The sequence below is a fragment of the Chlamydotis macqueenii genome, chromosome 22 (genome assembly GCF_036417535.1).
Source record: "Chlamydotis macqueenii isolate bChlMac1 chromosome 22, bChlMac1.mat, whole genome shotgun sequence".
In the NCBI taxonomy this organism is placed as follows: Eukaryota; Metazoa; Chordata; class Aves; order Otidiformes; family Otididae; genus Chlamydotis; species Chlamydotis macqueenii.
Genome location: NC_141577.1, coordinates 2,036,536 through 2,061,368, shown reverse-complemented (window position 1 = coordinate 2,061,368; position 24,833 = coordinate 2,036,536). Strand labels below are relative to the sequence as shown.

Sequence of the window (24,833 nt, the reverse complement as noted above, 5' to 3'; positions counted from 1 at the left end):
GGGGAGTCTGCACAGGAATGCTGAGCTTTCACGGGACTTTTGCCTCGGTGTTGTGCAGCTCACTGGTAGTCCTCCCACCCTTGGCCGTAGGGCAGTGCCTGTGAGACCTCATGGGTCTGCCTTGCCGTTAATTCCTGTCATCGTCAGCTGCTAAAAATGAAGCCCATGCAGCCTCTGCGGTGCCTGGAGTTAGCAGTCACTGTCCCACTGGTTTGCCACAGTTCCCACGAGTAGGGGCTGAGCTGCGGGGGATGCGGACCAGCAGTCCAGCTCCTCCTGCTCGGTGCTCTCATCAGCCTGGCCCTTCTTCTCCAAAATATTCTGCTGAATGGAATAAGGAAGCGTTTCAGGGAAGACGAAGGGGCTTTACAGAGGAGACTCTTTGAATGGTAAACGGGGTGTTTATCTCAAGCTGAATTTAGCTGAGATGAAGCTTGTTCAGACTCACATAATAGGAGTAGCCTTTCACTTCTGATTTCTCTGACAGACGTTTTCTGGAGCTCTTTTTCTTCCCGTTTGCACTTTATCTATGGCTACCTGTCTATGGAGAGAGGCTGAATGAAAGCGCCGTTGTTAAATCCTTTACATTTACCACTGCCCTCTCCTGGTATTTCTTTGCAACCAGAGATACGCAGCCCTGCAACCCAAGCTGATCTCAGACCACAGAGGTGATGCTGGGATGGTGTTAGGAGCTGGCGTGACCCCCAGCTGCCTTTTCAATAGCAGCAACTGGGAACTGTGGCCTGGGATGTAAAACGGGCACAGCTCTACTGCGGTTAATGAAACAGCACTGATTTCTCATGTACTTGAGGGCTTCACCCCAGGAGCCTTACAGGCTGGGACTGTGAAAAAAAAAAATAAAATAGGAAAAAAAATAGACTTTCCTGTTTGGAGAAGGGAAGAGAAATGGTGTATGATCAGCTTCGGTCAGCTAAGGGAGCGCACACAGCTGAACTGGCTAAAGGGCTTGTGGCCAAATCCTTGAGCTTGTAGCACTCAGTCAATATCTGACTTCCAAAATATTTCCAGTCTGCTGTGCAAACAGGGAGTGAAACTCCTTTGGAAAACTGACACTCGTTCTTCAAGTTCTGAGGTTAAAGATGAAGTTAATGTTTGTAATTGTCTCCTGGGTGAGTACTGCACTGCCAGAGGAGATTGTCCCAGTTATAGTGGAGCGGGAGGGGGACTGGGGGTCCGGGTGAGCTGCCCAGGCAGCTGCTGAAGCGGTGATGTAGGTGTGGAAGAGGGAGGACAAGGAGATAAGAGCGTGGAGGAGTTCCTGTGCGTGCAGAGGAGGCGGCTGGTGGTTGCATAGGATTAAAGATATGTAATAACACTCTTCTCTTGTGTTTCTGACATACGATTTTAGGGATGGTCCACAGCAAACAGCCCCACAGCTTGGTGTGTTCACTGGCAACTCTGCTAAGAAATCAGCCCAAAGCTCTTCCAATCAGGTCCTGATGAAATTCCACAGTGATGCGGCCAACGGAGGGATTTTTGCCATTTATTTCTACGGTCTGTATCACTTACTGAGCAACATATGCTTTACACCTGCCTGCGGGGTGCGGAGGGGCATGGGTCGGTGGTGACTTGTTGTGGGGAGGGCTGGTTCTGGGGAAGATGTGAAAAATTCCACTTTTACGTGAAGGTCTTGCACAAAGGGCCAAATTTTTGCAGTCGAGCACTGGCAGGTGGTCACGGAGTCTGTGCAGATGTGGAAACCCAGCTGTGACGTCGCAGTAATTCAAGCACGGATCAAGTGCCCACAAACTGATAGCCGTGCCAACACTGTGCCTCTCAAGGTGATGCCTGTAAATGGCATCCTGTCCATGGCAGGTCCCCTTACAGATAATTTGGCTTTGCCCAAAGCTCTCCTTCCCTGCAGGGTTGGCTGGGTGTGGTGCTGTCCTTGCAGTGCTGCGCTAAACCGGCCGGCTCATCTTGGTGTCCTGTTCTAAATGGCCACTGTGTCCCAGCTGAGAGGTGGCTTCATTCCTCTGGGGAGAAAAAGGATTCCTGTAAATCCCTGAGTTACCTGGGGATTCTCTGGTGTGAGTGCAGCTCACGCTGGAGCGATGTTGGGTATTCCGTTGAAATGAGAGCATTTGCTTTCCACCACTAAACAAGAGCCCAACTTTAAACTGGATTAACTGACACGTTCCTGTGGCGGTACTGGGATTTGGGAAAGTGCAAATGGAGACCTCCTCTTGCTACGGTAATTTCCTGGCAACAAAGTCTTCCGTGAATTACACAAGGAGTCTGTGCAGAACGTCTTAGGCTGTGTTCAGTTCCAAAAGGCCAGTGTGGTACGGGCAGGCTGCGTTGGAAGAGCGCTTGCTGGGCTTCGGGGGGAATCGCTTTACTGCTGCAAAACGCCGTGAGATTTATATTGCCAGACAATGGTGCGTATTTCACAGTTATGCAAAAAGTGATGGTTCAGGCAGTTTGGCTCGGAAATGAGCAGCCTGTAAACATCGCTGCAGTTCAGCGCGTGCTCCCTTTAGCGGTACGAGTTAGATGCTGTCGTTGCGGCGGTTGGAGCCCGTCAGCGTATGCTGCTGCTCTCTGATCTCGGTAGCGCTCTGTGCTGAGGTTTCTCTAGCTGATGCTTCCTGTGGGGTGCAAAGCCGCTCGCAGGCGTGAGAGGTCTGGGGTCGGTGCTGGTAGGGGTCTGTGCAGGCCAGCGGTCACTTACAGCCTGTGAACCAGCTGGGCGCTCGAGCAGCTGCTTGGCCTTTTATTGCGGCGTGATTTGCTGGCTTATTGCTCCCCTTGCGCCTGGGACTTCAGTCGAACCCCAAAGATTTAAGCGGTTGAGGTGGTTGCCTCCCAGGTGAGATCCTTGCTCTTTCCCCGGCTCTTGTTCCGTGTCTGGTGCCGTGCACACCAGGGAAGGTGTGTGGGGGGCGGAATTTTCACACCGGGCTCAGGCGGTGCGGTCGGCATCGCCCTTTGGGGTGTAACTGCAGGAAGTGCCGTTTCCTCGGGATCTACAGCAGTGTGTATTTTCATTTCTGTATCTGCGTGCTGGCAGATCTGGGACAGAGGAAACCTCCTCCTCCGGCTTTAAATTGTCTTTTCCTGTGCGGCGACGGATCAGCGCTGTGTCGGAGAACCGTTGCCCTTTTAAATGCCTGGGAAGGAGCGTTTCCTTAGGGTGGAGGGAGAGAAACAAAAGAATGAGTCACAGAGCTTAAAGATTCGGTAGCATCCCTTGAAAAACGATGATGTTGCACCTATTATGAGATGGGTTGGTGCAGGTGCCGGTGCGGGCTGATGTGCAAGCGTGGTGGGAAGCCAGCTGACGGCACTGTAACTCAGGAGGGTCCCAGCGTGGTTTCAAGGACGGGGCTCTGTTGTGTCCTGGTGAGGACAAATGGATGTGCTGTTGGAAGGAGCTTCAGCGGTGCTGTATCACCCATGTGCTGGAGCCGTCTCAGTCACAGCTCCCCGTTGAAATACGGCCATTAAGGAGAGGCGGTTAATGCTGGAAGTGCTGGGTTATCTTTCCACTTCAATAGATGCTATCTAGCACTAATTTTAATAGCATTTAATTTAAATTTCTGTTAACGTTTCCTTTCCTTTTTCCCCCACCGTCAAACATGTTTAAAATATTGTGAATGAGCGCGTCCCCTCCTGGGCTGGCTCTTGGCTGTGTAGCAGAGGGGTTCTCCCCACTGCCTCTCGCTCCTCTCCCTTCCCTGTGCGGGCTCTCCCAGCGCCCTTGCTCGTCCCGTTCCCTGTGCTCCCGCATGGGTGGTGAAGGAGGGGCTGGCTGTCCGAATTACAGAGCTGGTGCTTTCCTTTGACCCCCCTCACCCCGGGTTTAGCTCACTGAAGCAGCATGTGTTTGGTTTCCCTCCACCTCACACACACAGGTACATAAGCCTGTCCCCCACGTGAACCAGAAGCGGCTGCATTCCCTCCAGCCCCTTCCCTGGACCTCCATACATTGGATTTCTCCACACACCTTTTGGGAAGGTATTATCCCAGCCTGGGTCAGAGGGTAGGGAAGCTGGGGCCAGACGATGTGCGTGTGGATTTAAGCATCATCATAAGCCTCATTAAGATTGCTGCCAGGTCTGCCAGCCGTGCCGTGGTGTGAAGAGTTCAACAGCGTGGAATTAGTAAGAATTAATATTCAGTGGCAGCTTGAGCTCCAGTATCTTAAATTAAAGGGCTGATATAAATTTTGAAGGAAGTTATGCTTGTCCGGGGTCAGGTGCAGGGGGACCCAAGATGCAGAGAAGTGCTGAGCAAATAGCAGAAAATGTCTGTCATTAATATTCATTTGGTTCCCGGTACCGTGTTTTCAATTTCAGCGTGCTCACAGCTCCACTGTGTTTATTTTCCTGAGCAGCACAGCGCTCAGGCCTTGTGCGCTCACGTGCTTGCTTTTAAGCAGTGCGTTTGTTTTACTCAGTGTTACCTGATCTTTAATTTTTGGTGGAAAATTTGCTACTTGCCGTGTATTTGATTAGGTGCACGAGCCATGAGGAATCGTTTCTGCTCCTTGGCTGGATGCCCTCTTCCCATTTAGCCACACGGCACCCCTGAAAAAACACCTGCTGGGAAAAAAGGACAAGATCTACCCTGCTTTGCCTTGCGTGAGGCAGTGGCGTTGACATTGCATGGGTTGCTTTGTGAACTGCAAGCTACATAGAGGAAACATTAGCGCTCCTGGAATTATTTGCAGAAGAAATTAATGTTAAAAATAAATCAGTGAGTTTTGCGATCTCTGTTCAAGGAGAGGTGATACGGATGAAATTCTCTGCATAATTATTGTAATTTACGTGGTGCTGGAGCAGTCCGAGACTCTCCCCCTGCTATGACTGACCTGATTCCGCTGAGGTCACCAAGCTCTTTTCTCTTAGCATCCCAAAAGGTGTTGGTAACGTTGCCTCATGTCAGCATCCATCAGTCATCGTTCGGTGCTCATCCAAAAGGACTAGCGCTGTCTGGGTACCTGGGTCTCCACAGACGGACAAAAGCCTGTTTCCTGTTAGGTGTGAGAAACTGGGGAAAGCTGCTGCGGGGCACACATACCTGGAGACATCTCTGTAGGGTTTGGAGGGGGAAAGGACTGGTTGCGCTTTTCCCAATTCCTTCTGCTTGTGGAGAGGGAGGATTTAAATCACAGAATGGTTTGGGTGGGAAGGGACTGTTAAAGCCCACCCAGCCCAACCCCCCTGCCAGGAGCAGGGACATCTCCAACCGGATCAGGTTGCTCAGAGCCCCGGCCAACCTGGCCTGGAACATTTCCAGGGATGGGGCATCCACCACCTCTCTGGAAAACCTGTTCCAGTGTTCTACCGCCCTTTGCTCTGATGTCTGTTGTGCTTAGTACCAAGATGGCCATGGCTACCTTCACCCTCAGCTTGACGTCTGCTGCTCTTCCTTTGCTTTCTTCCAGCCTACCAGCTCTTCAGATGCCAGCCTCCGACAGTTGTTCCCAACGCAGAAATCATCACTGAGAACGAAGAATTTCACATAGGTAGCCTCTTCCGGTCCTCTTAGACCTCCTTCCCCCCTCGCCAGCTGCTGGGAGTGCCCGCAGGAGGACACACACGTGTTGTCACCCCACATCTGGGGTTTCAGGAGACCCCTTCACGCGTGTAATTGTGTGTGGCATCGGGAGATGTGTGTGACCCTTCTCAACACCCAGCATTCACATAGAGTCAAATTGATCCGATAGTCCCGAGACTTTTCCTCCCTGTTAGTACAGAGGAAGTGGCTTTGCTTTTGTGAAAGCCCTCAGCTTGTTTGGAAACATTCAGAAATCTTTGCCACAATAACAGTTTTCAGGTGTTTCAAACAAAGCTTAGTGTGAAAGCTTAGTGGCCGTTATTCTTTTTTTGAGACCCTTTCACCTGTATCGACTGTACTTCTTGTATTTTTTGCTGTTGCTCATGGTTACATCCACTTTTTAAGTGTCTCTGCGACCAGTGAAGTAGCCGTGATGTTTTTTAACAGCAGCTTTTCTCATTGTCTGCTCTCTTTGAGGGAAGTCTCCACCTGAAATAGCTTACACAGATCATAATCGTCTCGGTGGCGTGACAGGAGTTTATCCCAGCTGAGGCTCCAGCATGCCTTTCTGTGCCTTTTATTTCTGCATCCACACCTTTTATTTCTGTGCGGCCGTGCCGGAGCTGGACGGCAGAGGCACAGTCGAGAGGTCCCTGTGCCCTGGTGCCCTCTTTCCCGGCCACAGCTCAGCCTTCATGTTGGTTGATCCTTCTCTTGCATCGCCACGTTTTCTGTTTGTCTCTAGGTGACATCGTGAGGTACAGGTGCCTTCCTGGCTTCACCCTGATTGGAAATGAAATCCTGACCTGCAAGCTAGGCACTCATCTCCAGTTTGAAGGACCTCCCCCTACGTGTGAAGGTAAAGCCGGGGGTGCCTGGTGCGGCAACCAAATCTTCCCTACCCAGAGACTGCTGCAAGCTGGGGCTTGCAAAGGGAGGGAGCGAGCTGGGTGGAGCTGAAGGAGGTTTCCTTGCACATACTGCATGTTTGGGGGTTAATTCTCACATCTCTAGGGTCCCAGGAGTGCAAAACCACCCGTCAGGACCTTGTGAGGAGGGTAGCAAGGTCCTTCTGTGCAGTGAAGAGCTGTTCTCCTGACCCGCCTCGCAGCTGGTCTCGGGGCCGAGCACCTTGGCAAGTCTGAAGCAGAGAGCAGGGAGGGGTTTGCGGGGTGACTTACTGCAGCCGCCCTCTGATAAACGGTGGGGAAGGTTCCTCCGCCCTCCGCGGGCTCTGGGGAATACGCCGGGTCTGTGCCCCTTCCGCAGGGATTTGCCTCCCGTCGCATACCCCTGGGTTAGACTCCAAGCCCCCCGATCAGGAAGGCTCTTCAAGCTTGTGCCGTCCCGAGCAGGGGCTGTGAAGAGGTCTGACACGCGGCGTATCCGACTGCGCTCGCCGTCAGTAAAGCAGTCACCCAAATGTCCTTACCCCGCGAGGAGGGGAGGAGTTCCACGCCGGCAGTTCGCTAGCGATGCACGAGCAGCCAAGGCAGCGCGGGCTGCGGCAAGGCGAGCTCCTCCGCCAAAGTGAGCTCCTTCGCTGAGGCAATCCTGTGCGGAACAGCTTCCCTGTTAGCGCCAGGGATGTGTTACATGGGAGAAAAATGAAAGCCCCAAGCACGCCGCGTTGTACACCTTGCTGCTGCTCAGGAGGGATCGCAGAGATGCTTCTGTGCTGCCGCGTTACCTTGTTCATCCTCTGGATTCCTGCTGGTGCTTTTGTGCACTCCAGCCGTGATTATTTCATCTCCTTCATTCCCTCCTATCTGAACATTTTTACCATATAATGGGATATTTTTCTGTAGCTTTATTCTCTCTGAAATGGCGTGAACTGAAGGAGAGGAAGGGAGGTCATTCAATTATTTACTGATGGTCGTTAGCCGGGGGGTAAAGGGACTGCTTAAATTACATCTGGCCACCAATTTATAGAGGTCAAAAAATCGCTGATGGGATTAAGGATTTGGAAAGAATACACTGCTCTTTCTGGATACTTCTGGCTGTTTTCTATTAATACAAGCACAGTGTTTGCACTGGGTTTCAGTGACGATTATGGATAAAGATCCCTTTCTTTTTATGCTTTTTGCTCGCTTTGCGTGTTTGCCTGCTCTTCTGGAGTGTTTCTGCTGGCCTTTTTAATGAGCACTTTTAGCTGGATTTAGTGTTTCCCAAAGCTGGATGGGCTGCACTGGTTAGAGAAAGGAGCTGGAGTTCTTACGTCCTCGTTAACAGCTCCATGGATGACCTGAGATGAGCCTGCAGCCCCTCACTGCGCTCTAACCCAGGTGATGAGGTTCCAGGGATTCCTGGGGAGCGTTTGGAACTTGAGAGAAGCTGCTTGCTTGCAGAGAGATGTGAAATAATGCAAAGGCCGTTGAAATTGTTTGCGTGGTTGGTTTTTGCCCATTCCTTTAAATGTGACAGTTGCTCGGATTTGTGTAAACACAGCGTGCTTCCTGTGGAGCCTACCTCAGGGTTTAGGGATTCTCTGTGAGCCCCAAGGGCCAAGGTGTGCAGGGGAGTTGTGCTCTAGCTCGACCCGGCTTGTCAAGGCAGATCTTCTTGGCCGTTGTATCTACTGTCTCCTTCCTTCCTCTGCGAAACAGGAAAATTCCTTTGCTGTTGTCTCTCCATCATGTTCCCTGCAGTGCACTGTCCCATGAACGAGGTTATGACAGACTCAACCGGTGTGATCCTCAGCCAGAGCTTCCTGGGCAGCTACCCTCACTTCCAGACCTGTTCTTGGGTGGTGAAGGTCGAGCCTGGGTACAACATCTCCCTCACCATCGAGTACTTCCTGAGCGAGAAGCAATATGATGAGTTTGAAATCTTTGACGGTAAGAGATTCACCGGTTTGACTTGTGTAGCAAACGAGGGGAAAGGAGAGAAATGGCGGAGTTTTGTGAGTTGTGGATCTGTTCCCAGAGCACTCTGGGGAGAGCTTTCCGCCGCTGCTGCCTATAACCTTCTGCTGGACTTAAAGTTCCTCCTAAGATTCATTGATTCTCTGGATAAGAAAATGTCAATGATTTGATTTTTGAGTGACTCTAAAGCCAAGAGGCAGGAGTTAGCAAGCTCCTGGGAGAAACTGTGGGGAAGTTTCTGGGAAGGTGGAAATTCTCATCCCTGAAGCCCATCCAGATCAGATTTTCTAAGCCTGTGGGTTCTCATGACCTGAGAGGGGATCTGTCAACATTCACAACGATGCAGCTTTGTAACCAAACCATACAAGTGCTGTGCTGATGCTGCTGTGCTTCCCCACTGGGACCTGAGCTGAAGGCGTGCTGCCTGGAGCAAAGTCCTGGTCTTACTACGATCAACAGGCTCTATTTGCCATTGGTTCCCCGGGAGCCAGGTGTCTGCACTGGGACTTGTGTTCCCAAAAAACCCCTGAGCATGAGCTGCCGTTCCTGGTGAAAGCTCCCATGCTGCAGTTCCGCAATATCCCTGTTCCTTTTGCAGAAACACACCCTGGCAGATAAGGCCCAGTGACTATTTGCGTCTCAGCCCTGACTTTTCCCCGTTCCCTCCCTCCTTGCAGGTCCTTCTGGCCAGAGTCCGCTGCTCCTGTCGCTTAGTGGGAACTACTCTGCCCCTCTGACTGTCACCAGCAGCGGGAACAAAGTCTATCTCCGTTGGTCCTCTGATCATGCCTACAGCAGAAAAGGCTTCAAAATCCGCTATGCCGGTAAGCGCACAGCAGAGACTAGGTGCCTCTGCCAGGAACGTGATCACCTCTTCAGCCAAAGATCTCCACAAAATTGCTGCAGAGGGGCATAGGCCATCTGTGCTGGCAGAGCTGCCAAGGCCTGGGAAGGCGCACAAAGCTGGGCTCCTTCTGAGCTGGTGAGGCTCAGGAGGGCAGGTTTCTTTCCAGGAGAAACCTTGCAGCTTTGGCTGGTTTCTCAACAGCTCTTAAGACTCAGAACCAGAACATAAAACCATAGATGGCACGGCTCTGGATGGATGAAACCCATCCATGCAAGTCACAGTGTGTTACTCGGTTGTTGTGTCCTTGCAGTGAGGCCGTTTTAAGATGTTTGAAGATGAACATCACAAACCGTAAGAACTTTGTGTCAGGAGCTGCTTGGTGCGTGAGGCACAGCTTACACGTGACTGAGAGTGTCACAGCGTCTGCGGTGAACCGTTCAGAACGCGTTGTGCTCCCACACAGGTGTTCTGCCGCTGCTCGCCCAGGAGCGGGGCCGGGGAGTCTGGGCTGCTCCTTCAGCGCGGAACCGCTGCGGGATACTGAATTTTTGCGGAGAATTCCTTAAAATGGATTACTGGGTTTTGGAACTCAGCAAATCATAATTAGTGGAAGCTATAAAACTGGATTGAGAACTTGCCAGTATGCCATAAATAAATAAATAATGAATTTACTCAGTCAATGAATTAAGTAATATTTAATTATCAGAAATTAGTCTTTATTTCTGGAACTGAGTGAAACTTGAACGGTAGCCCTGCGCTCTTTCCCCCTTTGACTTCGTGTTTATGCATTGCACAAGTTCTGTTTCTTGTACAGCCTTAGGTGATGGTGGGCACGGCGTGATTCCTGCCAACAGGAAGGAAATTTGTCTTGGAATGGCCAATCCAGTGAGTCATTTCCTTCTGCCCTTCTCTCCAGCTCCTTACTGTAGCCTCCCGCAGCCGCCGGCGCACGGGCTGATTCTCAGCCAGACGGGTCTGCGCCCTGGCAGCACGGTCCGCTTCGGCTGTGATGCTGGCTACCGGCTCGTTGGCCACAGCACCGCCACCTGCTCCCAGCACCCTCAGGGCTACTTCCACTGGAACGAGGCGATCCCGCTGTGCCAAGGTGAGAGCGGGCAAACGTGTCATTGTGAGGATCCCAGAGTCTTAGGAAGGACTAGACAAAAGGCAGTAAAAATGAAAACCTGTGGTAAATCCCCCAATTCCCTGCTGAGAACAGGCTGGGAGCTGCAGGTAGGCAGTGATGGGTGCTCCTCTTCTGTCCAAATCCTTGGGCATAGATGAGCAAGGAGGGAAGGGAGGAACTGGGAGTGTTCAGGATGGGGGGGAAAAAGCATCTGTGTAAAGGCTGTAGAAGTGTTTGAACTCTTAATAAAGACCCAGGCAAGCCTCAGTTAGGAGCAGGAGAAGGTTAAGTGCAGAAGCTCTTGCTTGGAAGAATTTGGAAAGGCTGGCAGGAGCACGGGTCCCACTGGGTTTTAGGGACTGGAACTTCCTTTGGTATTTCTGGAAGGTGCTGCCTTAGGTCTGCGTGTGTCAGTGGGGATGAGAAATTTCTTGGGATTCAGCTGGTGCCCAGTTTCTGTTGGCTTCATGTAAGATTTAGGCATGTGGTTGTTCTTTCCGCATCTCCTCCTAATGAACTGTAATCTCTCTGACACGTCGTACGTGGCACAGGGCTCCTGCCCGGCGTGGGAGCGCGGGGGGACGGGGCGTTGTGCCCCAGGGGGCTTCGCTTCTGCGCTGGTTCGTCTCCCTCGCTGCGTTCGCTTTGTGATTGCACCTTTTTCTCAGTCCGCCAATCATCCCTGCTCCTTTGTGCTGATAAAATGCCCGTCTTGATTCTGATGAAGCCTTTCAGTGTCTTTGAACATCCGTCCACGTTCTGAGGGGGCTGAGCGCGGGGGATTAATATTGCGTTGGCTTCTCTGGAAACCAGCCGGGGAGCGGAGCACGGGCGAAACCTCAGCGCTGCGTCTGCGTTGTTGTCCAGCCCGGGCTGTGAGGAAAAGCAGCATTATTTAGTGTGAGAGGTACCAGAGAGCGCTGAAAAAAATCCCTTCTGTGTTCCTGAATCGCTTGGGCGCTTTGGGAATTGCACAGGGAATTGCACGCCCTGCCTCTAAAGGCTGGGTGTGTGCTGTGGGTGCTCAGGTCCCTCTGGAGCCCTCTCAAGGCTCTGTTTGTGTGAAGGTGAGCGGAAAGCAGTAAACCAGACCCTGTCACCCAGCGCCACGGGCGAGGGGGAGCCGGGAAAGCGAGCACAAGCTCACACAGTGATTTAGCCTCATCCGTAGCGCGGACTGGGACGAACACCGAGTGCTGGTGCGAGCAGATGAACCGCGCAGGGAGACCAACAGGCGCGAGGGGCTGTCATGGCAACTGTGCCTCCCGCATCCTTAGCCCGGCGGAAGGAATTTCTGACATGCTGCTTGGTTTTTTTTTAAGGAAAATCACGTAATCAAGAATAGGTACAAATGCTAAGTCTTTGCTGCCCTGGTGTGCTGGAGTGCTACCTGAGCCTTGTGGCCAGCTCCAAAATCTTTATTTACTTCCAAGAGGTGTCATGGTCTGTGGGGAGTAGATTTTAAACACGGAGGCGGGGAGGAGGTGGAGAGAGGATGTGTGGGGAGGTTGGGAGAGGAGGTGCTTGGATGAGGTATGCCCCGATAGCCATGATTTAAAGCAGAAACAAGTCCATGAGCGCTGGTGCCGAGGCCACCAGGGAAGGAGTCAGAGCCAGACCTTCTGTGACTTGTAACGAGAAGTGCGGGAGACGCTCCTTGCTGAGCACCCCAGGCCTGCAACATGGGATGGAGGGGCATGGGAAGAGGATTTCCTGTGGGAGCTGTATGAGAAGCACCAAATCCACCCTGCGCTGTTCTGGTTCAGCTTGGGCACGTGATGCATCAGGAGCTCGATGGGCATAACAGAAGCTCTGGTGCTACTCCATGCCGCCGTGGTCCTCTGAAAGAGCCTGTCTCTGTCCGGTGAGGAGAGCCTGATGGTCACGTTAGACCCTGAGGCTGAAACAGCCCCTTTGGGGAAGTCACCTACTCCGTTTCCCCCTGTGTGCATCAGGAGTCTCAGTGCTGGCCCATGGTGATCAAGTGCCTTGAGATGGATGCAGGAGGTGAGCGAGCAGCAGCAAGCTGGAGCTGGAGGAGAATTCACGGCAGAGCAGCTCCCCCCCCTGGCCTCCAGCAGCTGATAGCCAGGGCTGGCTCCACTCTTCTTGCCCGCTTCAGCTTCGTAAAATCAAACATCTTTTTTTTAACACTGCTCTCAAAGCCAACTGGCAACCTTTTCTTTTGGGCTGTACTCAATTTCTCATCCTTTCTGGCGGCCAGGACCGCGTGGCAGAGGGCTGGGAACTCGGTCCGGAACGCTGCAGGAGCTGCTCAGACAATCAGTTGTGTCAGGAGGAGGGGAACGGGGGTGCTTGTAAACACATGGTCTAGTTAACAAATTACATCTCCCATAGCTCACTTCTGCCAGTGCTTAATCCTCTTCCACTTCCCGATCCCCTCGGAATAATCCTTACTACGTGCTCCGTCCTAGCTGACATTTATGGAAGCGGCACAGAATATTCTGCGGGGAGCAATCTTGCGTTGGCACAATGGAGGAGAGCACAAGATGATCTAATACGCCTTTTCTGTCTCTGCCTATTTTTAAGCTGCTTTGTTTTTGGAATCCCAGCTGCAGATTTGCTTTCATAGCCTCTGTCCCTTTTCCTAGCACATCTTCCTGCAGACAGAGTTTTTGTACCGCTGAACCCCTTTTTCCCTGGACCACGGTCTCCCTGGGTCTCTCCTAGCCCAATGCTGATGTGCCTTTCCCTGGAACACCTACTGTCTTTCATCTCCTCTGTTTCTGCTGGTCACAGTGCCCACAGTTTGAGCCTCAGGAATACTCTTTGGAGCAGATGTCAAGTTTATTGCCACCCTGAAAATCAAGCTTCTCTACTTCATGTAGGGCTGTGTAAATAAAGCCTTACTAATAACACATTCTGCTCCAGGATGCTCGGTTTGCAGGGAAGGAAGGGTCCTGCCATGGGTGCAGGGCACCAGAGCCCAGTTGGCTCTCCCTCTTGGATCCTCCTTCATATTGTAGCCTGATCATCTGTAGGTGAAGAGGCTGACTTCTAAAAATTATTTTTTGGTGGCTTAATAGACTTTAGTTACCTACATCTGGCCCAAAAGCACATCCTTCCCTTGTGCAGAAAATCGAAGACAAGTGGAAGCTCAGCCTCACTGACCTGGAGCAAAGCTGGCCCTGGTCTCTCCTCACTCCTGGGGTCCCTCCCTGTCAGTCCCTGTGCCTCAGTTTCTTGGTGGCAAGTAGAGATGATGAGTTTTGGGGAAGCATCAGGCTGCAGAAGGGAACTGAACAGAGGAAGGCGAAGGCTTTGCTGGGGGCAGTGGCAAGGGAAGGGGCTCAGCTTTCTCACCAGCCTCTCTGGGTGCAGTGTCAGAAAGTAGTCATAAGGTGGAAGTGAAAGGGTAGGACTTTCCAGGTCCCCTCTTCTCTTGCCTCTGAATGAATTGGTATTCAGTGTGGCTGCTTGTCTAGACACCCAGCCTTGTAGGATTCGCCAAGCTCCTGAGCTCGCTGAAGTGACATACATGTGATTATCATTTCAGCTGGGGATGTGCCTGGTCATGCTAATACCAGCCTGCCGAATTACTCACACCTATTAGCAACACCAGTGTCTGCAAGGTGCTGTGTCAGTCTGCTCTAGGCTGGGGCTCTGGCCGAGTCGTGTAGCAGGTGTAGGATAAAAGCATCTTGGACCTGGAGTGGTAGAAAGTCCCAGCGGTGGTGCTGATGCTGTACACAGTGAGTTTGCTCTCTGCTTTTCAGTGCTCAGTGGGGTCTTGTCACCAGAAGGTGACTTTTCTGAGGTTGTTGATTTTCTAGCTCTCATTTCTGTGCAGAGGGAAGAACAGAGGAGGGTGGATGTGTGTTGAAGTATCAGCATGTGGCTCAGGAGTCCTAGACTCTACCTCCAGTTGATGCGTTAGCTGAGTGGCAGCAGCTCAGGCTGCTTGAGGAAGGAATGGATTTCCGTTAGACTGTGTTTGAAATGCAGACCATTGTTTGGGTCGGGTGTTGGCCTCCAAATCAGTGCTTGCTAGTGGGCTGTGCTCCTCTTGGTGCCCCGCAGAGGCTGTGGGCAGCCCCGCTGGCTGGTGGTCTCACAACGGCAGCTTTGCAGGTCCCCCTTGGCATCCTGTGCCCAAGCAAGATGGGCTTCCCCTAGAGCAAAGATCTGAGAGGGATGGGAACCCACGTGGTGTTTTTGGAGGTAGGTCTGGGTTTGGTTTCCCAGCTTTTCTGGATGCTGATGGATGAAAAACCAGATCTCAGTGACGGACTCCCAACGCTCGTTTTCCCAGCAGTAGGGATTGGGGTAAGAGGGCTTGTCATGTCTTGCAAAACTCTCGCAGCATAAATGAACGTGGTTCTGGTCTGGCTGTATCTGGCTGTTGCTCATCTTTCTGTGACCTGCCTGTCCCCTTTCTGCCCCGTTTGGCCGCTCTCCTGGCCCTGGAGCTGAGGATCGCAGCAGGAACGGTGCAGAGCATCTTCTCTGAAGCTCTGCCGTCTTGAGCAGCCGTTTGACATTGTGCCTGTTTATCAGCTTTTTCCCTGAATTTCATCCCTTACCTTCTCAGCCGTAGTGCTAAATTTAGCCTTCCTTCTGCCACAACATAATTACACCGTTTGCTGCCTTACGTAATCCAGAAGTGCTGTTGGAAAGGGGGTTCAGGTTGTGCTGCTGGGGGGTGCGAATACAAACCGTATTGCTGTCTAATCCTTTATCTCTGTGTGAAAACTTTTGAATGCTGTGTTGATGCATTTTGTGTTACAGACGTTATATAGGAAGTATGAGCCGGTCTCTCCCAGTAGAAATGGATGTTCAGCGTTGGCTTTGCTGATAGACGGGAGTTGAAAGTCTGGTTCTCTGTGAAAGTGGGCGTTCATTGCAGCTTCTGGGGTTCAGCAGGGCGCTGGAGCTTTTGTGAATAGGAGAGCTTGGAATCTGGCTTTCAGCTCGCTGACCACAAATTCATTACCAAATTGGAAGCTGACTGATTTCTCAACTGTGTGTTCCCCTCCTCCTTCCCAGCGCTCTCCTGTGGAGTTCCCAGAGCCCCGAGGAACGGTGTTGTCTTTGGCAAGGAGTACACGGTGGGAACGAAAGCCGTCTACCACTGCAACCAGGGCTTCCAGCTGCAGCCCGGGGAGGAGCCCAGCGCTGAGTGCCTGCAGGCAGGGCAGTGGAGTAACAGCAACCAGCCCCCGCAGTGCCTGGGTGAGTGTCCATGGCTGGGGCAGTCCCTGGGGATTTGGGGTGTCCCTTCAGGAGTGTCTTCCAGCTCTAGCGTGAGCAGCTTTGCCTCACGGGTGCGATATGTAGGACGCCGGCTTTCTGATCCTGCATGACTTGGGTCCAGTGTTCCTTCTCATGGGCTCTTGGATTCCCGCTTGTAAAACAGAGATGCTGATGCTGGCGCTCTTGTTGAAAAGCCAACACACTTGCTGAAGTGCCGTGAAGATGCCTATTAACGTCTCTGTCTCACTTCTTTTCCCTGGCTCACCACGTCTGGTTTTTAGCTGTCACCTGTCCCGATATCAACAGCATTGCGGTTGAGCACGGTCGGTGGCGGCTGACCTACGAGATCCAGTACCACTACAACGCCCAGCTGATGCTCATCTGTGACCCGGGGTACTACTACACAGGCCAGCGCGTCATCAGGTGCCAGGCCAACGGGACGTGGAGCATAGGCGAGCCGATGCCGACCTGTAAAAGTAAGAGCAGCGAGGCTCCGGGCGTGTGCCGGGGCAGGGCAGCTTCACGGGACGTCTTGCAGGGGATGGGGTTTCTGTTCTGCGTTCGGTGGGTGTGCAAGTTCTGCAAATGCGCCACAGCCCTGCGTGCTCTTGGAGGCGTCTGAGAGCATGGCTGCAGGACTGCTGCGGTAGAGGAGAGTCTGGGTGCAGGGAGAGGTCATCTGTTGATCTCATTCTTGGTTTAATCTAAACAGTTCTGCGAGAACTCAAGCACACTAACTCATCTGTTGATCTTGGGTCCCAGCAACTTTGCTGCCACTGGTGCCAGGTGCTCTGAAGTTTGCTTTTAAGAAAGAAAATAAAAATCTCTGATTTTAAACCTAACCTCTTCCAATTTTATCCAAACGCCAAGCTTACAAGGGTAACGGTGTCACCTGTAAATCAAAAACACTCTTGGCAAACAAGCAGCTCACTCAGTCATTCTGACACGACTGCTGTGCTTTGGATCTTTGCATTTGTCAGAGGTGGAGTGTTTTTTCTCTCTAAGTGCAGACAGAGACAGCAAGATTTCTCCTTCAGAACAGCAGCTTTCCCTTCCCTGCTGCCTCCCTTTGTTTCTAGAGACGCAACTGCTGACTTCGGTGACAGATGTAGTTGTACCCCTGCTAGCCCTTCAGCCAGAGCCGGGAGCGCGAGCCTGACCTCCTTTTATTTCCTCAGCGATATTGCCACCTAAATTCGAGTGACAAGATTTTGGCAACGCACTAAGGTCAGAAGTGCCCAGCATGAGTCTTTTGATGTCTTGCTGAGTGCAAAAGCTCCAGAGGGTTTGCAGATCTTTAAGGCAGGTAAAATAAAGAGTTGAAGCTTGTGGCTGGGAGCTCCTGGCCAGGGTCTGGCTGCACCCTGCAAACCAGGCTGGGCGTCCTCCGATCCCACTTCAGCTCTGGCCTGGGAGTCACTGTGTGAGAAGCAGCTGGGTGTTACTTTCTAGTTGCAAATCTTGTGCCATTTTGTGGCTTTTCTGGAAGTCAGGCTTCCTGGCTATATCTAGCAATGGGTTAATAATAGAAATATTCCTGCCTTAAAAACTTCTGGGTGAAAAACTTCTATAGCTTCCTCCTAGCTAGACTTATCTTTAGTAATTCCCTCATGTCCTGGAGAATAAATATTAATAGCACTTATATTTGTCACCTCATGTAACGCAGCTCTGAATCGTTACTATCCTTATAACCAGTAATCTTTCCTACTCATTCCTGACTTCAGTAGTAACTCATGGTGGTAAGTGTCACTGAGGGCATTTCTTTAAAATACACGTCTCCCTGCCTGTTCTCACTTGCTGTACTTTACCATCTCTTTCAGTTATCTCATGCGGAGATCTGCCGACCCCGCCGAACGGGAACAAGATCGGCACGCTGACCGACTACGGGGCCACCGCCATTTTCTCCTGCAACACCGGCTACACCCTGGTCGGGTCCCGCGTGCGGGAGTGCATGGCCAACGGGCTCTGGAGCGGAGCAGAAGTGAGGTGTCTGGGTAGGTGTGGAGTGTCCGTGATGCGGTGGGGAACGAGTCCAGATGGCAATTCTGGAGGAAACAGGAATTTCAGATGCTGATGCAAGCGAGGACTCGGCGCTGCTGAAGCTGTAGGGTTTTAAGTAGATGTGAAAAGGAAGCAGACTTTGATTCCTTGCTGCTCGGTAGATGCGAGGTGTTTTGAGATTGGAGAGGAGAGATTTAGAAACGATATGTTGTTTTTGCTGCTGCTCTAGTTTTATTTGTGACTGCAGAGTCTGGAATTCAGATCCATCCAGGGAGTCAGGGCGGTGGGCGATGCCTTCAGGAGGGGCAGGCGCGAGCTCTCGGTGATGGTGTCTCTCCCTCCTGCAGCGGGGCACTGCGGTGTCCCCAGTCCCATCGTCAACGGGCAGATCAACGGCGAGAACTACAACTACCGTGGCAGCGTGGTTTATCAGTGCAACCCCGGCTTCCGCCTCATCGGGATGTCGGTGCGGATCTGCCAGCAGGATCACCGCTGGTCGGGGAAGACGCCTGTCTGTGTGCGTAAGTACGTTGTCAGATTTCTTTAGCCCCGGTGACGGTCAGAGGACAAGAGCACGTGTAACGACCGTTGTTCAGAGCTTACACGCCCAGGCTGCGTGCAGCTGCTTTGCACGCAGTGAGTGTTGCACGAGCATCCCTGGGGCTCACGTGGGAGAGAGCTGAGATATGGCAGAAGTGGTAACGCTGCAGTTTTGGCTGCTTTCCCTCTGCTTTGTAAATTCCTCCTTTCTTTGGTGTTTTTCATACGCTGGGTTTCTGAGCGAGGAGCCCAGTTGAAGGTGTGGTTTCTGAGGACGCCAGCCCGTATCGGGGCGCGGGGCGGCTGGAGGCAGACGTAGCCCCCCAAGCACCCCGCAGTCATCGCTGTCTGAGACGTGCTCTGCGCCAGAGGAAGGTCAGCCTCTGTCCTCTGATCCACATTCACAAATCACCTTGTACGACCTGCTCGTTTATCTTTCCAGTAAATAAACTAATTAAGTAAGTCTCTAGAGCTCTAAGGTGTTAATAAGTTTACGCGTCGTCTTATCACTGGACAGAGCAATCCATGTATTTCATATCGTGATTCTCCAGTTGTTTGCTTCCAACCTCTCCTGTCTGGTTTAGAGCTTTATGTGCTGAGGCACAATAGTAACAGCAAGATGGGAAGTAAGGAATGATCTATAAGTCAATGAACATGCAGATTCCAGCCTAAAAAGAAGAAACAGACTTAAGCTGTCAAGGTTAGCAGAGACTCCAGGATTTAGAGGTAGTCTAGGATTCTGCATGAGCTTTTTAGGAAGAGAATTATTGGAAAGGCTGGCTGTGGGTCTGTAGGTAGGTTTGAATTACTCTTGTGTCTGAGGATGCTCTGTTGAAAAAGTTTTAATTCACTTTTACCTGCCAAGTATATACGTGCTAACCTTGGACCAAGAAATCTTGTTGATGGGGTGTCCTCCTGCTGTCAGGCAAATTTGTGGAAATGCAGGGCTTTCTAAACATCCATTCTTAAGGCTCATCTTGGTTCTTTTGGGAGGAGCCAAACCCATTAGAACAAAGCAGATGAGCGTTGCTGGTCCGTGTCTGCCATCTGCCTCCTGAGCCAGAACAGGGCTGGTTCCTGTGCAGAGCCTTTCTCCAGCTCTGCGTTGTGCCAGCCTCTGGCCCTGGCACCTGAAAGCCCCCCAAGCTCTTGTGCAGCCGTCTGTAAAGGTGTCTCGTGCAGAAGTTGGGCTTGAAGTTGTTACACTATGTTAGACCTTATGGATAACATAAATTCAGTGTCATTAAAGCAGAGCACTGTTAGACTCTGAAATGAGATGCCTTCAGGCTTTGTTGCTTCTGTAGGAGCTCATGGCACTGTGTCTGTTAGCACATTGTAATTTCTTGTTGTCCTGATATTTTCTCTTTAAACCTGCTACAGTTGCTTCCTCTGTGCAAACAGGTTTTTTTAATCCATGCCAACTGCAGGGAGCCTTTTTTTTTTTTTTCTGGGACAGAATCCATCACCTGTTTGAAAACACGGATAATCGTATTCAAAAGTGCCTCAGAGAATCTGACGTCTGCTTCCTGCAGCACTGAAAGGCTATCTTGCTTCATATTTTTTAGACCTGTACCTGTCACCAGCTTGCATAAGGAATAAATTCCCATCCCTGTGGTAGAGTCCAGCCCTGGCAGTGAGATGTGTTACGGATCTTGTGTGGGAATGTCATTTTCCCCTCTAGCTTCCGGCTTTGGCAGCCGTACTGCTGATGGACTGTTACCCTGTTTCAGCGTGACAGGCATCGATATGGCGTTGTCCTCAGCTGTCGGAAGGTGCTGCGTTCCTTAAGCAGCCAAAAATCTTTGCATGGCGTATCCTGATGTTTCTTCTGCGCAGTGGACCTCGCTGCTGTGCCGGAGGGGAAGCTCTCCGGGCTTCGCTCGCGGCAGGGGCTGTATCCTCCTGTATCGCCCTGCTCTGCAGAGCTGCCAGCAGAGCAGCCCAGGCAAAAGCCCTTTGAATTTCAGTATTATCCGTGCCTACTGCCTCTGCGCCTTCCCTGGGCCCTGTCCGAGCAGCTCAGGCCGGGACCCTTTACCTCATCGCTGGCCCGAGCTAACCTCAGCCACAGGAACAAGAGCTGCACAAAAATCCTCATTTCAGGGATTTAGAAATAAAGGTTTTCCCCTGTTTCAAACTTAAAGCAGGAAGATTTAAGCTTTCTAGGCCGTGTGCTAGAAACCGGATTTTTCTGATATTTTTCCTCTTTTAACTATCCCTCCAGGTGTAACTTCATACTGCAGTGAGCGTACAGCTGACTTACACCGGGGAGAGGGAGGAAAACATCAGGTTTCATGTCTGTGTGTGATGCCCAGGGTGATGTAAGGCAATAGATTAATAACGGTAGCTGGGATTTTTTGAAGAGGAGCCCTAGGGATTTACAGTGTAAGTCAGTAGGATGCTGGCACTCAGCTGCTTAGAGAGTGGTTCAGAGAATTTCTTACGCCAGTAAAATGAACAAAGGTACCATGCTCTCAACTTGATTCAGTATTTCCACGGAGATGGCCACAAATCTTTGAAGTCGGTGTGGGTTTCGGGGTTGATGTGGGGATTTTTTTTATAATCTCCTTCCTTGGGAACTTTTTCCAATGGATAATCCACTTTCTTCCAGACAAAAAAGTAACATCTCCTCTAATTGCAGCTATCACTTGCGGCCACCCTGGCAACCCTGCGAACGGCTTGACCCAGGGGAGTCAGTTCAATCTGAACGATGTGGCCAAGTTTGCCTGCAACACGGGGTACCGCCTGGAAGGAGCGGCGCAGTCCCAGTGCCTGGCCAACGGACAGTGGAGCAGCACGCTGCCCGCCTGCCGCGGTAAGTCATCTGCGCCCGCCCCGCTGCGGGCAAGTGGGACCTGTCTGCGCCTTCCTCCTTGGTTGCTCTGGGTTCCTAAAATCCAGCTTGATGCTGTCATAAATTCGCGTAAAACAAATCCTGCAGTTCCTTAGAAAGGTACAGGTGATGTTTGAACACCAAGGGCTGCGTAAATCTCATGCAACAAACCTCATTTTCCCTTGGGCTTCACTCAGAGCTGTTCGTGGACCCTGCCCAGCCCTGCAGCTTCCAGGACATCAAAGCAGGTGTTGTGAGTGGGGGGAACGCAAGAAAATACTAGGCCAGACCCTTAGCGCAGGTCCTGCTGGTAACCCTCGCCTAGTTCACTCAAAGCCAGCGCCATGGCCTTTGTGCAGAACCCTTTCTCTAGGCTGCCCTGCTTCCGCTGCTGTTAGCGCTCAGGTTCGCTTACCAGATTCCCTCCCTTCCCTGCATTCCCTCCCTCTGTACTTCCTTAATCCGGTATCTCTGTCGATACTGTCGCTGTGTCGGTCAAGAAATCAGCTATTCTCAACTGGCTAACGTGAGTCCTGGTTTGGGGAGCCAGGAGAGCCAGGCTCTGCTGCTGCACCTCGCGTGGCAGGGTGAGAGCCTGCAGGATTGCCTCTGCTCTCTGTTTTTTCCTTTTAATAAGGATTCTTTCTATTTCTACCCCAAAAAATATTTTAAAAAACCAAACAAACAAACAAACAAAAAAAAAAACCCCCTAAAAAAACCACCCAACATTAAGTTGTGAAAGGTGTGATTTGAGTTTTTTCCCTCTTTTCCTGCTCATTTTTGCAGAATCCTTTGTTCTTTGTTACACCCTTTGTTTTTGTATTTTCTTGTTGTTCGTTTGCAGTTGTAAACTGTACTGACCCCGGGCACCTGGAAAACAGCATCCGTCAAGTGCAGCCGAGCGGTCCGCACAGATTCAGCTTTGGAACAACTGTCTCATATCAGTGCAGCCATGGATATTACTTACTGGGGACACATGTCCTGACCTGTCAGGGGGACGGCACTTGGGACCGCGCCCTCCCACAGTGTCTTTGTAAGTTCTCCAGAATAACAACACCCGTCCACCCAAGGTTTACATCCCATGCAGTTCTCCGTTGCTGAGCTGAACGGTCGTGTAGAAAGTGTGGATCCCGAGCCCTTTGTAATCCATGGAAGTCATTCCGTCAGCTTCACTGGCCTCTGGATCCTGCCCATGGAAGGAAAATACATGGTCTGAGGAGGGAAATCCTGTTAGAGATGGCTTCCTTCTGCAGGGGAAAGCAGATCCTGCTGAGTTTTGCTGGCTCCATACAGCGCCTGCCGAAGTATTGCAGATGGGGAAGGGCGGCAGAGCTTCTGTAAGGCAGATCTTCGCAGGGAGGAGCGCGCGGCTGGCCTGACTGAGGGCAGGGCGTGTGTAGCACCGCTCAGGCACGGCTGAGATTCCGTACACCCACCCATCCCGCAGCCCTGGGGGAGGGACATGACGGTGTGACGGTGGCCTTTATTCTGCTGCGATGCGGGTGCTAAGGAGGATTTACTTCCTGACCCTTACTTTACATATTTTTTTTTTCCTCCTTTTTTTACAGTCTCCTGGCCTTTTCTGCCATTGCGGTTTGCATAGAGAGTTGGGAGGTTCTGGGTGGTGGTTTGGCTTAAGGGGTGTTTCCAGTAGTGCAGAGAGACATGAAGTGCTCAGTGTGGTCCCATGCTGTAGTAATTCCTCGTGCAGGAGATGCCCAGGCTCTGTACGGAAGGCGTCAGTGGTGGTGTCCCACTCTGAGACCGAGGGAAACCAAGCTCTGGGCTGGATTTAGGGTTGGCAGCGGGCTGCCCAGTGACGCAGAGGCAGGAGCAGAGCCGGGGCAGAGCAGCCCCCTGCACAGGCAGCACGTCCTTTTGGGGACCCAGGCGCTGCCAGCTCCGGTTACCTGGCGTGAGGAGTCAGAGAGGGAGCTCCTTCACAGTTCAAATCGGCTGAGCTGTTCCAAAGCCATGATTGTTTCTTTTCTTCTTGTGTTATCCTTCAACACCTAGTCATACAAAGTAGTTTTTGGCACGTTTTCCTTTCCCTTTGTCAGCAGCATGCCACCCTCTCATGTCTGCAGCACCCTGCACGGGCCGTGGGAACTGGCAGGTGATACCTGGGTGCTACCGCAGCCGCGGGGCTCCACGAGGGTGCCTGCCTTGGAGAACCTGGGAGCCCAGCATCTCGGGCTCCCTCCCTCCGCAGCTTGCCAGCTAAATAACAGTGATCTCCTTCCTTAAAACGTTGGGCATCCATTGACTTGGAGGGTTTGTGTGCATTCTCAAAACTGAGGTCAGTTTTACAACTGATGATCTGGATTCGTGGGCTTAATAATAGTTTAAAGCAAAAAAAAAAAAAAAGTAAGAGATTTTTGCATGTCTTTGTTTTCTGTGTTAAGCTTAAGATGCGCTCAGTGCTGAAACCCATACCCCTTTAAAGTGTTTATAGCTGGGTACCTAAAATTACCAGGCACTTTCTGAAACAAATTGAGGAGGAGGATGCCAGGCAAGCTCGAGTTGCGGATGTCGTCTCATGCCTGTTTCTGAGGAGAGAGTAAAACGGGTGGGAGAGCAAGTCCAGTCAGTGAAGTACAGGGGAGCAGAGCCGAACGCATCAGAAGAAACAGTCTCCACGCTGTGCACGTAAATCCTTTAAAAACCTCGGTACCACCATAGGTTTTAAGCTTAGCTGAGTCTGCTGGAGTGTCTGTTATTACATTGTTAGTTACAGTGTGGGTTTAAGCATTAGCTATCAAACCCATTTCCTTGCAAAGCGTCCTTGGTTTTAGTCACAGCTCTGCACCAGAATATTTCAACGCCCACGTGCCCAAGCATACGCTTTTTATTGAAGCATACATCATGTTTTCTACCTCGTGCCAGTATTGGTATTTTTAGACTCTAGCCAAGGGAGAGAAGATATCAGTTACGGATGCTTTCCTTCAGCAGCCGAGTGGTGCGTGGTCTTTACGCTGAGTGTCCTCACCCAAAGCTGTTTAATAGCCCCTGGATCTGTCAGTGTATTTGTCAACAGCCTCCCTGTCTCCACTCTTGATTGCTAAGCTAAAGTAAACCTATTAATTATTGTTAGCGGTGTTTTCTTACTAGCAATGGTTGAGGGAGCAGCGCTCCGAATCTGCTGGGAGAAGTTGCTCAGGTGTGACACGGCATCGATTGCAGCGCTGTCGCAGGACCCGCTGCTGCCGAGGGTGGGTGTGCGTGGAAGTGTTCGTGTTAAAGAGGGGGTGAGTTTTCCAAGGAGCCTGCAAAATGCCCGGCAGTATCGAGACCAGGCGTCTGTGCACAAACCCTTGGCAGTTTTTACAGGATGAGCTCCTGTCCCCCAGAAGGAGACTGGTGCAAGGCCCGCTGTGCCACACCTGCGCCGTGGCGCGAGCCACCGCATGTTCGGTGGGCTCGGGGGCAGCGAGCGGGTTCAAGCTGCCGAGGTCCTGCACAACGACCCTCAAACACATGGTACTTCACTCTGTACCTGCCATCAAACGGCGTCGTGAGCGCTTCCCTTCTGGTTGAAGCTGTTTGCCTCTGTCTCTTGCAGTGGTGTCTTGCGGCCACCCCGGCTCCCCGCCCCACGCGCAGATCTCGGGTGACAAGTACACCGTCGGCTCCGTGGTGCGGTACAGCTGCCTGGGGAAGCGGATTCTGCTCGGCAACTCCACTCGCATGTGCCAGCTGGACGGGCGCTGGAGCGGCTCGCTGCCGCACTGCTCAGGTGAGGTGGGCTTCAGGAAGGAGTGGGGGGCAGTCCCATCCTCCACTACCCCTTTTTATCCTGCAAGAGGACAACCTGCTGTGTTTTGCTGAGCTGGAGAAATACACATGCTAGGGAGATGGTGGAAGACTCTGAAAATCACTGTG

The 24,833-nt window shown here is 51.7% G+C and overlaps 1 protein-coding gene across 1 annotated transcript in view; it reads left to right on the top strand.

Moving 5' to 3' along the window:
- Positions 1-24,833, top strand: part of CSMD2 (CUB and Sushi multiple domains 2) — a 288,643-nt gene that overhangs the window by 238,293 nt on the left and 25,517 nt on the right. Inside the window, exons 44-56 of the mRNA XM_086764833.1 lie at positions 1,370-1,515; positions 5,414-5,494; positions 6,272-6,385; positions 8,175-8,363; positions 9,068-9,214; positions 10,154-10,342; positions 15,371-15,556; positions 15,859-16,053; positions 17,398-17,571; positions 17,926-18,099; positions 20,760-20,933; positions 21,796-21,984; positions 24,514-24,687. Coding sequence (XP_086620959.1) covers positions 1,370-1,515; positions 5,414-5,494; positions 6,272-6,385; positions 8,175-8,363; positions 9,068-9,214; positions 10,154-10,342; positions 15,371-15,556; positions 15,859-16,053; positions 17,398-17,571; positions 17,926-18,099; positions 20,760-20,933; positions 21,796-21,984; positions 24,514-24,687 — 2,132 coding nt within the window. The remainder of the gene's footprint in view (positions 1-1,369; positions 1,516-5,413; positions 5,495-6,271; positions 6,386-8,174; positions 8,364-9,067; positions 9,215-10,153; positions 10,343-15,370; positions 15,557-15,858; positions 16,054-17,397; positions 17,572-17,925; positions 18,100-20,759; positions 20,934-21,795; positions 21,985-24,513; positions 24,688-24,833) is intronic.